We start from the raw sequence: 13147 nt of genomic DNA on the forward strand, positions 1-13147 counted from the left end.
ATGTGACATACAAATGAGTTATTCAACTGAGAGAGCTTTTCTTTATATGAAATGAGATTGTGGAAGAATAAGAAAGGAAGAAGGAAGAGAAAGTAAAAAGATGTTTTATGGTTTCATGTGCAAACAAATATAGCAGAAATGTGCTATACAAATGAGTTATTCAACTGAGAGAGCTTTTCTTTATATGAAATGAGATTGTGGAAGAATAAGAAAGGAAGAAGGAAGAGAAAGTAAAAAAGGAAGAAGGAAGAGAAAGTAAAAAGACGTTTTATGGTTTCATGTGCAAACAAATATAACAGAGATGTGACCTACAAATGAGTTATTCAGCTGAGAGAGTTTTTCTTTATATGAAATGAGATTGTGGAAGAATAAGAAAGGAAGAAGGAAGAGAAAGTAAAAAGAGGTTTTATGGTTTCATGTGCAAACAAATATAACAGAGATGTGACATACAAATGAGTTATTCAATTGAGAGAGCTTTTCTTTATATGAAATGAGATTGTGGAAGAAAAAGAAAGGAAGAAGGAAGAGAAAGTAAAAAGATGTTTTATGGTTTCATGTGCAAACAAATATAGCAGAAATGTGACATACAAATGAGTTATTCAACTGAGAGAGTTTTTCTTTATATGAAATGAGATTGTGGAAGAATAAGAAAGGAAGAAGGAAGAGAAAGTAAAAAAGGAAGAAGGAAGAGAAAGTAAAAAGAGGTTTTATGGTTTCATATGCAAACAAATATAACAGAGATGTGACATACAAATGAGTTATTCAACTGAGAGAGTTTTCTTTATATGAAATGAGATTGTGGAAGAATAAGAAAAGAAGAAGGAAGAGAAAGTAAAAAGAGGTTTTATGGTTTAATGTGCAAATAAATATAACAGAGATGTGACATGTAAATGAGTTTTTCAATTGAGAGAGCTTTTCTTTATATGAAATGAGATTGTGGAAGAAAAAGAAAGGAAGAAGGAAGATAAAGTAAAAAGATGTTTTATGGTTTCATGTGCAAACAAATATAGCAGAAATGTGACATACAAATGAGTTATTCAACTGAGAGAGCTTTTCTTTATATGAAATGAGATTGTGGAAGAATAAGAAAGGAAGAAGAAAGAGAAAGTAAAAAAGGAAGAAGGAAGAGAAAGTAAAAAGAGGTTTTATGGTTTCATGTGCAAACAAATATAACAGAGATGTGACATACAAATGAGTTATTCAACTGAGAGAGTTTTCTTTATATGAAATAAGATTGTGGAAGAATAAGAAAAGAAGAAGGAAGAGAAAGTAAAAAGAGGTTTTATGGTTTAATGTGCAAATAAATATAACAGAGATGTGACATGTAAATGAGTTTTTCAACTGAGAGAGCTTTTCTTTATATGAAATGAGATTGTGGAAGAATAAGAAAGGAAGAAGGAAGAGAAAGTAAAAAGAGGTTTTATAGTTTCTTGTGCAAACAAATATAGCAGAGTTGATAGCTAAAGAAGTGTTAGGGCAATATGGTATTTTAAACAAATGTTTTTCTTATATTGGTATAGATAAAAGGAAAAATAATAAAAGGAAAAAAAGAAAAAGAAAAAAGGAATACTATACGACATCGTTTTCATCACACATAGAGAGAGTCAATTCTGAACTTGGAAGTTCATTCATTCAGAGCTTCATCCTCCATACGGCGTCGTTCCCGAGTTCACTCTTTCCGACTCAGTCGCGAATCTGCGTACATATCAGCTTCCACTAGGTACTATACGAACCTCATAATAATTAAATCTTTCTTTTTTATTTTTAAATTTCTGAGTATGCATAGAAATTATGGAAAACTAGAAAATAATTATTAAATTTGTATTTGATTTTCAATTTGTCAATGTATTATGATATTTATATGATCATTACTAGTTAATGATAGTAATTAGCTATATAAATCACTATTATATTAGTACTGTATTATAGTTTGAAGTTAGAAATGATAATTGAATTGTATGTGATGTACATTTTTTGAGTGCATTTTCAATTTTAGTAATAAAAATTAGGAAATTAGGGTTAATGTAGAGTTGTTATCTCGGTTATCAACTTGATCTTAGTGTCTGTTTGGAATCACAGTGAGTTTGATGAAATCATGGTGTCACTGCAATTTTGCTAAAAATCATGTGGCACACTGTGATTCTACCAAACTCACTGTCAATCTAAGCTAACCAATTTATGTTTGGTTTGAAAAATGCAATAGAAATATACACCTAAAGATCGATGATTCGGGGGTTTGCTTCGATTTTTATCGGTTGGAGCATTCTTTTGTCAAGTGTCGTCATTTGATACATCACTCGTACTCGTACATATGTTGTAGTAGTTTTGTTTTTTCTTTTTTTTCTTTCTTATTGATATAGGAGCTTTTTGATTTACTAATATATTTTTTTGTTCTCAAAATGATTTTGAATAGTAGTACTAGTATATGTTATGCTTGTTGATAATTTGGTGTGTCTGCTTGATTTTCTTCTCGTTATGTTTCTTTGTATTTTTATGTTCTGGGTTTTTGCTTAAAAACAGAATATATCTGTTACTTGTAGTTGTTCCTGTATCTATTTGAAGAGGACTTGGCTAAGTTGATAAGTTTTTTGGTCGAGAGGATTTCGGAGTCATCTGAGAGTTGAAAGGTTGCTGACGGTAAAAATATTAGTGCTGAAATCAAACCAAGATGAGATAATTTGTTAAGCTCTTTTGAGGACTCAATTGAAAAGAGAGACGATGAAGAGTAGCTCGTGATTATTCTGTAAACTAAATGATCTCAAAATGGAGACACAAACACCTGGAATAGGAAGTACCAGCGGTGACACCTCTATCACTCGGGCAAACATAGATGGATCCAACTCCGTCAATGATGAATTGGATTGTGTATTAAATGAAAAGAAATTGGTCATAGGAGAGGTTGATGATGAAAGGGATTCATTTAGAAATGAAGAGAATCCTTCTCTTATTGGTGATGGACATTTCACAGTCTCGCAACAAAAGGTATCTTTCTTTCATAAAAGTTCTCATGATATTGTATTTTTAAGCTAATAAAAAAAATGCTGATATTCAGCTCTCTCGTTTGTATATTTAATATCTCTGAACATATTAAATGCGTAGAACAGAGAAAACTTGTTGGTTGTTTAAAAATATTCTTATTTTGTCTTGTGAATATTGCATGTGGAAACTTGAAACATATGGCCCGTACACTTCTTTTCTTTTGACCTGATGCTGAACTAGATGAGATTTGAAACTGATAGATATCAAATTCAGGAGAAAGAACTTGTTGATGAAGTAACTGTAAGGACTTCAGAAGTGGAACATCTTGAACGAGAATTGGAACTGATGAAAGCAGCAGCTGAAATGGTACTTAATAACGAACAGTCAGTTGACTTCTACCTTGACCAGTTGACTGAACAAGTACATGCTAAAAGAAATTACCTTTCGACTTTGGATTCAGAATGGTAAGTTAAAGTGATGTATGCCATTTACCACAAATTACTGTATTCGATACGGATTTCTATAATAGGTTTATGGATCAACACAGACACACCATATAATTATTCAGTTTCAAATTCTACCTTTCCAATAAAGAAGAAATTTTCATATACATATACACGGATAACCATAGAATTACTATCTTTCCTTTCCTACAAGGGAGTGAGCATTGAAAATATTTTTTATCTGCGCTGAATTTCAATGTGTTTCAGGGATGCTGTAAGAAAACCCTTGGAAGAGAGAAAAAGAACTCTTGAGGAGTCTCTATATTCAGACAGTCCAGATGCACAGGCAATGCTCCAGAAGTTGAGAGAAGTACAGGAGGAAGAAAAGGTCATTTCATCTGAAATTAGAAAGAGGTGTGTGCCCAAGTATAGTTAATTTTACGTTTTTTTAGCCAAAAGTATGTTTTAAACCTCTTCTTACCAGCCCTTTCTAGAGACATTCATTCGGTTGCTGTATTACAGTTTTGTTTCAGAATTGGCGGTTCATAATATACAGCTTTTCCTTTTAGCATCCTTCTTGAATCCCATCAAATATTGCTTAAATGAAGATCGCTGCCTTCTATATTTTTCATGATTAATGGAAATGGAGACTTGTTAGATGTTCTCTCTAGTTATTTGCATTAAAGCCATTTTGCTAAATTTTAACAATAAATAAGTTGACCTCTCACAAGCTAAACATGTGCGAAAATATGCTTCATAGAAAGAGTCAAGAGACCTATGAAAAGAAGTCGATTGCACCAGTGCAGCAAGCTTCATTCTTTGGTGTGGGTGGGGTGGGTGTTGGAATTGTGCTATGTGTCTATTGCATCTTTAGTTTGTAATTGAGTCTCAACTACACCGGATTTACATAATATAATAGATTAAGTGTGTCAAAATTTCGACTGATTTAATCTGATTTATGTAATGCTTTCAGTAATAATCAAATTTACCAGGACAGTGCTTATACCTTATTGACTTGCATATTCTCTCTCACTAGGGAGGAGGAACATTCAAAACTTCTTGCAGATCTGGAGAAGCAACAGAAAGTAGCATCTAGAAAATCTTATACTCACCGTATTGAGGAGATTACAAAAAATAGCCGCAAACAAGATGCTGATATTGAGAGGATCTTAAAAGAAACTAGGGAGGTTCAATTGGAAAGTAATTCTATACAGGAACGTTTGCATCGGACATATGCTGTTGCCGATGAAATTGTATTTAGGTAAAGTTTTTCATGTCTCTGTAACAGAGAGATGAAGTGACAATGTAGCACCTTTTGTTAGTAAAGACCTTGCTATGTTTTTTTAATCCTTTACGTTTGGTTTTTTCTTTTCACCAAAAAGTAAGTAATGTTTGTTTTCACTTCTTACCTCTGCAGGGAAGCAAAGAAAGATCCCACAGGACAGCAGGTTTATAAGCTCCTAGTAAACATCCATAAAGGTTTCGAACAAATATCCGAGAAAGTTCTGGCAACTGATAGAATTAGAAGAGAAGTATCTGAATATGAAATGAAACTGGCAGCCACACCTTCCACTTCCAGAAGCTTAGATGTGAGCAAGCTACAATCTGATCTTGATGCCATTACTATTAGGGAAGATGAATACCCTCTATAGATGTGAGCAACGTACAAGCTGATCTTTATGCCATTTTTAGGGAAAATGAATACTATTTTGATCAACAGTTTCAAGATAGGTGAAAGTTATTCTTCAACAATTCATTGGAAACAATTAAAACAGTCAATTACCAAACCCTGCCTATTTTTGTCTTCAAAGTTTATTATACTTCATAGAAAATAGAAACACATTGAGAAAAGTCATTTTTCTATTGGTTTGAATGGTTGAGGTTCATGTTTGTTCTTGGATTTTCTCCATCCATTATGTTTTTCATTAGGCTTAAATTTATCCAGAAGGCAGTCTAATATTGAGTATTGTAATGTCAGTTTACAGCACATTGAACTTGCAAAAGTATAGTGTCAAAAAAAAAAAAAAAACTTGCAAAAGTATATGACGAAACGAAAATATGAACATGCTAGCGAAGCAACTTTTAAAGCAATATTCTTTAAATGTTATATGATGAATTAAATTTGAACAGGTAACATGGACTGATCTAACTAAAGTAGTGTTTAACTCGATCGATCCGTAGAATAATACTTGCCAAATATCAAAAACATAGTCCTCACATCATCATCGTTTTGAAAGAGCTACAAATGCATCCACCCATGTACAACTAACAAGGAACTCAAGATAGCCATAATTTGAACTAGGCGCTGAAACAACATATCAAGTCCTATTAGAGGTTTATATTCCACATAATCATGTTTCTTACTACTAATAAGGACACTCTCCTAACCACTCGCAAAGTGTACAAGAGTATAGAAAAAAGACTCAAATTCCTTCAAAAACACTACTAATATTTACCAAAATACTCGCTCGCAACTTAACTTGCGGACATAGTTCGAATCTTAACTAGCGAACCTTAAAAAAATTGATTGGGCAGCAGAGTGGCCGTGACATAACATTGACCAATCATGCGCACCCTATAATTCTATAAATTTCAACCTTTTTTTTTTATCTTTCAATCACTCACTCACTCATATAGTATTTCATTTAAAATAATTTCATGGAGGGTGGGGGTGTGTGAGGAAAGGGATCACATTTTAACTTGTGAACAATGTTTTCATTCATAATATTTTCATCGAGTTTAGGGAAGGATGAGGGGGACTAGGGACCAATATATTAGATTTTTATAAGGTTCACTAGTTAATGTGAAAACAAAAAGTTCACACTTTAAGTAACAAACTGTATTTTTCAGCTTTTACATTTTTACAATGCTCGCTACTTAAGATGCAAGGGAGTAAAAATAAAAATACAGGAGGTACGCGAGAAGGGTGGGGAGCGCAAAAAGATATGTGTGTGGGTCTTCATCAAGCCCAACCCGAAACCAGCCCATGTAAATTCCACATCCCTTTCAACGACGTCGTTCTACACATTTGTTTCTAAACCCTAAACCCTAGCGATTTTTGACTAAATAAGCGAACGCAAAACACAGAGCAAATTTTCCACTCTCTTCCAATCTCCAATGGCGCCAGCAACTAAGAAAAAACCTTCAAAGCAACTCAAAGTTAAAAAATCCCCCAAAAAAGTACAAATTGTTCCCGTCAAAGAAGATTCCTCCACCGAATCGGAAGAAGAAGCACCACCACAACACCTCGAACTCGGTGATGACATCGCCGACGACGACTCAGCTTCGGAATTATCTTCCGATGGAGATGAACAGTTAGCCGATGATTTCCTCCAAGGAAGCGATGAAGAAGATGAAAATGAAGGTGTGTATTGTTTTATATGCTTTCACAATATTCTAGCTTTTTTTTTTTTTTAAATCGTTTTTTTGATGTTTATGTTTGTGTTTTGCAGAGAAAGCCTCAGGGTCGGAATCTGGTTCGGGTTTGGGTTCTGATTCGGATGATGATGATGATGATGATATTGTGGAGAAATCGAGAAAAATTGATGAAAAAAGGAAGAGAGAAGAAGCCGATGCTGATGCTGAAATGAAGACCAACATTCAAGAAGAGTCTGATGAGTTTACATTACCAACCAAACAGGTTTCTTTTTTATTTTATTTTTTAATTTTATGAAGTTTTATCTATGATTATCACTGTTATGTGTTTACTTAAATTATTGGATTATAGTAACTTTAATTAGGACGGTTTGGATTGACTTATTTGAGTTTATCTACTGACATAGGATTTGTGAGACTGTTTGAGAGAACTTAAGAAAACAACTTATGACAATTTTCGTAATATTTTTTTGAAGTTATTTTCAGTAGTTCTCCAACATAGCTTATGAAAGTAGCTCCTAGCATATATAAAAATAGCTTTTGTAAACTTATGCAGAAGTGCTTGTGCATTGTGCTATAAGCTGCAATTAAGCTGTCTATCCAAACAGACCCATAATCCATAGTTTGGAGTGAAATTTTCAACCCAATAAAAAAGCAGTTTTTTCTTTTTTAGTAATTTCTAATGTAACCTAGTTGAAGTCAATTCTAATTCTGGGTTATTAAACCAGCTGAAATCGAATTCATGTTGAAGAAAATCACTTTTGACATTGTTCATTGTTCACTATATTGAAGAAAATCACTATTGTACTTGGATTTTATATATGTTTAATTTTGATGTTGAGATGTGTGGTAAAAGTGATGATCACCTTTTTAATGTTAGGAACTTGAGGAAGAGGCTTTGCGTCCACCTGATCTTTCCAATCTACAGAGGAGGATTAAAGAGAGTAAGTTAACTTTCACTGTCAATTGACTGTGACCGTTATTGTGACCAAGATTCAGTTGTCTTTTGAATTGTTGCAATTGTTTAAATATTTTTGTTTTTCCAGTTGTCCGTGTTCTTTCCAATTTTAAGGCATTGAGACAAGAGGAGTCGACAAGGAAGGATTATGTTGAGCAGCTTAAGCATGATATACGTTCATACTATGGCTACAATGAGTTTCTAATCGGTGCTTTGGTTGAGGTTGGAATAATAATTATATTATATTATTTGTACCTCTGCTTTGAACTTTAATTCATCAAACACTCTATCCAGTTTTTACCATTTACCTCTAGTTGCTGGTTTGGAAGATTGAGCTGTGTTTCGTTATTTTTTTATGAGGGTCTGAATTAAAATTGTTTTTTGTTTTGTCTCAGATGTTTCCAGTTGTTGAACTGATGGAACTGATTGAAGCTTTCGAAAAGCCTCGCCCTATATGTCTGAGGACAAACACTTTGAAGGTGGCATGCCTATTTCTATCGCTTTGGATTAATATGTTAATGTGAAATTTTCCATGTTCCCGATTGAGCTTATATATTTGTCTTCTGAATACAATCAGACACGGAGACGGGATTTGGCAGATGTCTTGATAAACAGAGGAGTAAATCTGGATCCTCTGAGCAAATGGTCCAAAGTAAGTTTTCATGTCTTTGTAGCTTTCATTTATCCTTTTCATGTTACATGATTCCAAGTAACAGTCTCTGAGACCAGATAAATTTGTTTCTGTTTACAGGTTGGACTTGTCGTGTATGACTCTCAAGTACCAATTGGTGCCACTCCAGAGTACATGGCTGGCTTTTACATGGTAGGTTCTGCTGTTGTAGTTCTTTGCATTTCATTTAATACTATTAGACAAAACACTTAAAACTGGTTTTTAAACTCTGTGCAGCTTCAAAGTGCTAGTTCTTTTCTGCCTGTGATGGCCTTGGCTCCTCAAGAAAAGGAACGGATTATTGATATGGCGTAAGTAAATTGTTCATTGCCTGAAGACTATAAATCCGAGTTTTTCTGTGCAATTGTTAGAGAGCCTGTGTCAAATTTTTCGTGTGATTTGAACTAAATTTTCTATGGTGTTCTGATTAGGGTAGCAATACAGGACATGCTTATTTTCTTGCAATGTATGTTTGTTTGATTATGGTGAAGACATTTTATGTTTGTTGCAGGGCTGCACCTGGTGGGAAAACAACGTACATTGCTGCTCTAATGAAGAACTCTGGTATATATTATATTCTATTCTCAGTTTCTGTGCATTACAAACCATGCATAATTTTTTTTGGTGCAAAACGGATTATACAGTTCATTTATAGCAGTTTATGCACTGCTACATATTTTCATACCCAGTACTGTGGAAGGAATACTCAATTATTTCTCTCATGTTTGCTGTAACTACAATTTACTATTTTCTTTATTAACTTTGGCTATTATCAACTGTGCTTCTAGAGAGTGTTGCATTTTGCATGCTGTTCAGTTGGAACACGTTTAAAAAAAATGATCTAATACTGTCGCCCTTTTGAAATTTCATCTTTGCTTTTTTGATTGATACGCCATTTCTTTATTTTAAATAATATATATGCCATTTCTTTATTTAAAATAATATTTTTGCCTTCTTTTGCTTTTACAATATCTTTTTGTGGGTTATATATTTGAATTATATGGATGATATGTAATTATTTGCATTAAGAGGAATCAAACATTTTACTTCATATTGGATTGTAGCTCTGTTATAGTCTCAGATTGAACTTTAAACTAGCCGAGTTGATTTCTCTGCATAGTAAGCTGTGTCGTGCTATGACTCTATTCATTAGTGCATAAGTACACTTTTCAGCCTCACCTTGGATCATTCCTATTTAGTTTTGATACTAACAATAACATGAAGTTATTTTAAATCCTTGAAGTTAAATTTGTGCATTTTCCTTCATAGATATTACTAGTTTGTTGTATCTAAGAAGGACTCTGAGTTTGAACTAATTGCACATCATTTGATTAATCTCAATTTTTTTTTATGGTTTTATGTTTGTAATTTTATGATTGTAGTAATCAATTTATATATTTTGATGGCAGGAATAATATTTGCAAATGAAATGAAGATACCACGACTGAAGTCTCTGACTGCAAATTTGCATCGGATGGGTGTATCAAACACTGTTGTCTGCAACTATGATGGGAAGGAGGTTAGCATCTTTGGCACACATTAATTTCTGTTTGCTAGTTTGCTCCTTAAAATCTGTAACGAGTTCACTACTTTTTAGATTATATTGCCACTCTGGTTTTTTTTTTATTTGATCATCTATCTGGCTTTTTTGTTGTATGGCATAATGGTTTAGTTTGCAAATTATTTGATGCTTACTTGACATATATATATATAATGGTGGAACTTTTAACATTATGCAAAATGTTGGTGATCACAGCAGGCCTGGAAACCTGTAATTGTATATACTTACAGTTACAGTAGAAAATTACCCCCTTTTGGTCACTGGTTTCTGATTGAATGTCCATTGGCATTTTGTAAATACTGTATTATATTATGTTCTATGTTCTATTGTGTGTTTTCTTAGTATAGGTATATACACGAGCATTTAAATTCTACACCAGGTTTTCAAGTCACTGTCATTTTTAGTCTGATAATGATCTTGCACATGTTGCAACAACTAGCTTATTGTTTACATTTTTGCTGTTCTTTTTCAGCTTCCAAAGGTTATGGGTCTCAATGTTGTGGATAGGGTACTGTTGGATGCCCCTTGCAGTGGAACTGGGGTAAGAAATTGTGAATAAGATCAAGTTTTTTGGTAGTATTTATTGTCTGTGTTTCTTTATCTTGAAGAACCAATAAAGGCACTAATATAATTTGTGTCTGCAGGTTATATCCAAAGATGAATCAGTTAAAACTTCTAAAAACTTGGACGATATAAAGAAATGTGCTCATCTACAGAAGGTAATTAATATTTGTCGAAGGTTTTGTTTTAAAAAAGATAAGCAACATGTAAGTGGGACTGTGAGAGGAACAAAATATGTATCTAATTCTTTGCGTCATGTATTTTTGTTATTTCTGCTGCTTTTATGTTCCCTTCACGAACGAGATTACTGTTTTCGTTTTCTCATTCTGCTATTTGACCTTCCGTCTTTATCTCGAGAGTCAAATGGTGCCAACGTGTTGAAGCAAATGATTCTCCATACTCCACTTTAAAATAATGGCAGAATTTTTCTTATGTTCTATACTCCTAAATTTCTTTTCATGGTCAGTGAAATCATAGGAGAGTTGCTATTTGTTACGGAAAAAAATTAGACCCAAATGGTCGCGTTCCTGCAAATAATTTATTTTGTTTTTGAAATTCAATCATGATAAATTGCCATGTTACTAATTTCCTTTCTTTTGTAGGAGCTTCTTCTTGCTGCAATTGACATGGTAGATTCTAATTCAAAATCTGGGGGATACGTTGTATATTCTACATGCTCAATCATGGTTGCCGAGGTTTGTTTTTCAGTTGCAACTTGCATTCATAGGGTTTATATGTTTCCTTTTTTGTGTCCTATGTTTCTGAAGTATTTTTCCTTAAATATTATTCAGAATGAAGCAGTTATTGATTATGCACTCAGTAGAAGGGATGTTAAGCTGGTTCCATGTGGACTTGACTTCGGGCGTCCAGGGTATTGATTGTTTTTCCCCTTACAGCATTGTTTTTATTTTTAAGATTTTCTGTATTGTGACATCTGTTCTCTGTCAGGTTTACAAAGTTTAGGGAACAGCGTTTCCATCCTTCGTTAGATAAGACAAGACGTTTCTATCCACACGTACACAATATGGATGGGTTTTTTGTTGCAAAGGTATATATGCTCATTTCACATCCCCCCTTACGTCATCACACATACACGATTGATTCGCCGTTGTTCAGCACTTGATATTCTCATGGGCTGAAAATACTTTTGGTTTATATCTTATTTAATGTGATGTGATTTGATATCTTTCAGTTGAAAAAAATGAGCAGCACTAAACCCATTGCAAAACCATCAACAAAGGAAAAAGACGAAGAAATTGAGCCTGCGAAGGACAACGATAAACCAAACAATGACATAAATGAGAACGGCAGACAATCTTCTGAATCTGAAACCAGAAGAATAAGAAGATACAGACTACAAACCAAGAATGGTGAAAAAGCTGATGTCACAGAAACTTCTGAACCTGAATTCAAAAAGAGGAAGAAAAGGAAATTTAATAGAGAGGAGATTTCAAAAGCAAGGTGAAATGTTTTATTCATATTTAATATTCAGAAAAAGTCTTTATATGCAATAAATTATCAGCAGTTTATGGATATAATAATCCTTCCTTTAAAAATCTAAGGATTTTGTGATTCCTGCAGAGAGGAGAAGAGACTGACTTTAATAGAAAACAAGAGAAAAGCTGGCAAACAACAGAGGAAAAACGATGAATGACCAGTGGGAATACAGGAAGTAGCGATGACCAACTGTGCACTTTTAGCGCAGAATTGACTCGAGACTCCAACAATATGGGAGTACTGAGGGGTGCTATCCTGTCAAAAATGTACCCTGGAGTCGGTGGCATGACCTGATTGAAGGGTCTCAGTTTTGTTTTGTTTTGTTTGTTAAGTTTATTTAGGCATGTTTTAACATCCATCTGTTAAGCTGTAAATCAGAACGGAGAAAGAAAGAAAAAAATTCTAGGCATGAATTTATCTTCTAATTATTGTCTTCATGTCTATTGTCCTCCGTACTTGTTATCCTTTGTAAGAGTTATTTAACTTGCTTTAGATGATATGATATTATAAAATTTATGATTTTTTATCATATAATTCGAAGGTTGTTCATTTACTATGAACCAGCTCACATTTAATTTGGTACCGGCTTAGTCAAACAAATACGCATGTAAATCCACAAAATTGAGTATCAATCTCCTGCTTAATCTTAATTGGAGTGTCATGTTTAAGCATGTACTATCTTTAGGAAAAGCCAACCGTTGTTGCAGGCATTTTAGCAAAGGTGAGATGTGATATTACTATTGACCAACTTTTACAAACTAGTCATCTTCTCGTGTGTATCAGTAGTTAACTAATTGAATGGTTTTTGCCATACTATGAATTTCTCAAACACCATCTACAACTTAAGTAAAGTATGGTGTTTTTTTCTACCAAAAAAAAAGTATGGTGTTTTTTTTTCTCAAATTTATTATTTTATAACATCCCCGACTTAATAACGGATGAGTAAAATTAGGGTGTCCGAGAAACTCATAGAGCTTGAAAAGAAACTTTCTTAACTAATGATGTTCTCGGTATTTTGTTGTCTTGCTTAATTTCTACGTAGTTGTTATTTTCTTTGAATTTCAACATCGTTATTCCAAAAAAAAATCACCTCAAAATTGAAC

At 33.5% G+C, this 13147-nt stretch overlaps 2 protein-coding genes across 5 annotated transcripts; both read left to right on the forward strand.

The window, feature by feature from the left end:
* The first annotated feature begins 1553 nt into the window (after positions 1-1553).
* Positions 1554-5511, forward strand: LOC123912888 (coiled-coil domain-containing protein 22). 3 transcript variants are annotated; one of them, XM_045963470.1, is made up of 6 exons: positions 1554-1720; positions 2541-2982; positions 3253-3443; positions 3690-3836; positions 4459-4683; positions 4840-5511. In XM_045963470.1, the coding sequence occupies exons 2-6, from the start codon at positions 2764-2766 to the stop codon at positions 5072-5074; spliced, it is 1017 nt and encodes a 338-aa protein (XP_045819426.1). In that variant the 5' UTR covers positions 1554-1720; positions 2541-2763; the 3' UTR covers positions 5075-5511. The 3 variants fall into 3 exon arrangements, with proteins under 3 accessions (XP_045819426.1, XP_045819427.1, XP_045819425.1); XM_045963471.1 differs by having other exon boundaries at positions 1557-1720; positions 3240-3443; positions 4840-5446; XM_045963469.1 differs by having other exon boundaries at positions 1559-1720; positions 2521-2982; positions 4840-5446.
* Positions 5512-6452: 941 nt separating this feature from the next.
* LOC123912889 (26S rRNA (cytosine-C(5))-methyltransferase NOP2B-like) lies at positions 6453-12573 on the forward strand. Of its 2 annotated transcripts, XM_045963473.1 has the most exons (17): positions 6453-6786; positions 6875-7062; positions 7678-7741; positions 7844-7977; positions 8151-8234; positions 8333-8407; positions 8507-8578; positions 8663-8736; positions 8937-8989; positions 9835-9944; positions 10459-10527; positions 10631-10705; positions 11150-11242; positions 11339-11418; positions 11496-11595; positions 11740-12008; positions 12129-12573. In XM_045963473.1, exons 1-17 carry the CDS (start codon positions 6540-6542, stop codon positions 12199-12201), a joined length of 1860 nt encoding a protein of 619 aa, XP_045819429.1. In that variant the 5' UTR covers positions 6453-6539; the 3' UTR covers positions 12202-12573. The 2 variants fall into 2 exon arrangements, with proteins under 2 accessions (XP_045819429.1, XP_045819428.1); XM_045963472.1 differs by having other exon boundaries at positions 6470-6786; positions 11150-11418.
* The last annotated feature ends 574 nt before the right edge of the window (positions 12574-13147 follow it).

The sequence above is a fragment of the Trifolium pratense genome, linkage group LG3 (genome assembly GCF_020283565.1).
Source record: "Trifolium pratense cultivar HEN17-A07 linkage group LG3, ARS_RC_1.1, whole genome shotgun sequence".
In the NCBI taxonomy this organism is placed as follows: Eukaryota; Viridiplantae; Streptophyta; class Magnoliopsida; order Fabales; family Fabaceae; genus Trifolium; species Trifolium pratense.

Bases quoted from the DNA above. Each gene is read 5' to 3' on its own strand.
- LOC123912888 (XM_045963470.1), top strand. From the start codon at position 2,764: ATGGAGACACAAACACCTGGAATAGGAAGTACCAGCGGTGACACCTCT. The intron at 3,837-4,458 runs GTGTGTGCCCAA...CTCTCTCACTAG, and splicing joins TCATCTGAAATTAGAAAGAG to GGAGGAGGAACATTCAAAAC. The intron at 4,684-4,839 runs GTAAAGTTTTTC...TTACCTCTGCAG, and splicing joins GCCGATGAAATTGTATTTAG to GGAAGCAAAGAAAGATCCCA.
- LOC123912889 (XM_045963472.1), top strand. From the start codon at position 6,540: ATGGCGCCAGCAACTAAGAAAAAACCTTCAAAGCAACTCAAAGTTAAA. The intron at 8,737-8,936 runs GTAAGTAAATTG...TGTTTGTTGCAG, and splicing joins GAACGGATTATTGATATGGC to GGCTGCACCTGGTGGGAAAA. The intron at 11,596-11,739 runs GTATATATGCTC...GATATCTTTCAG, and splicing joins ATGGGTTTTTTGTTGCAAAG to TTGAAAAAAATGAGCAGCAC.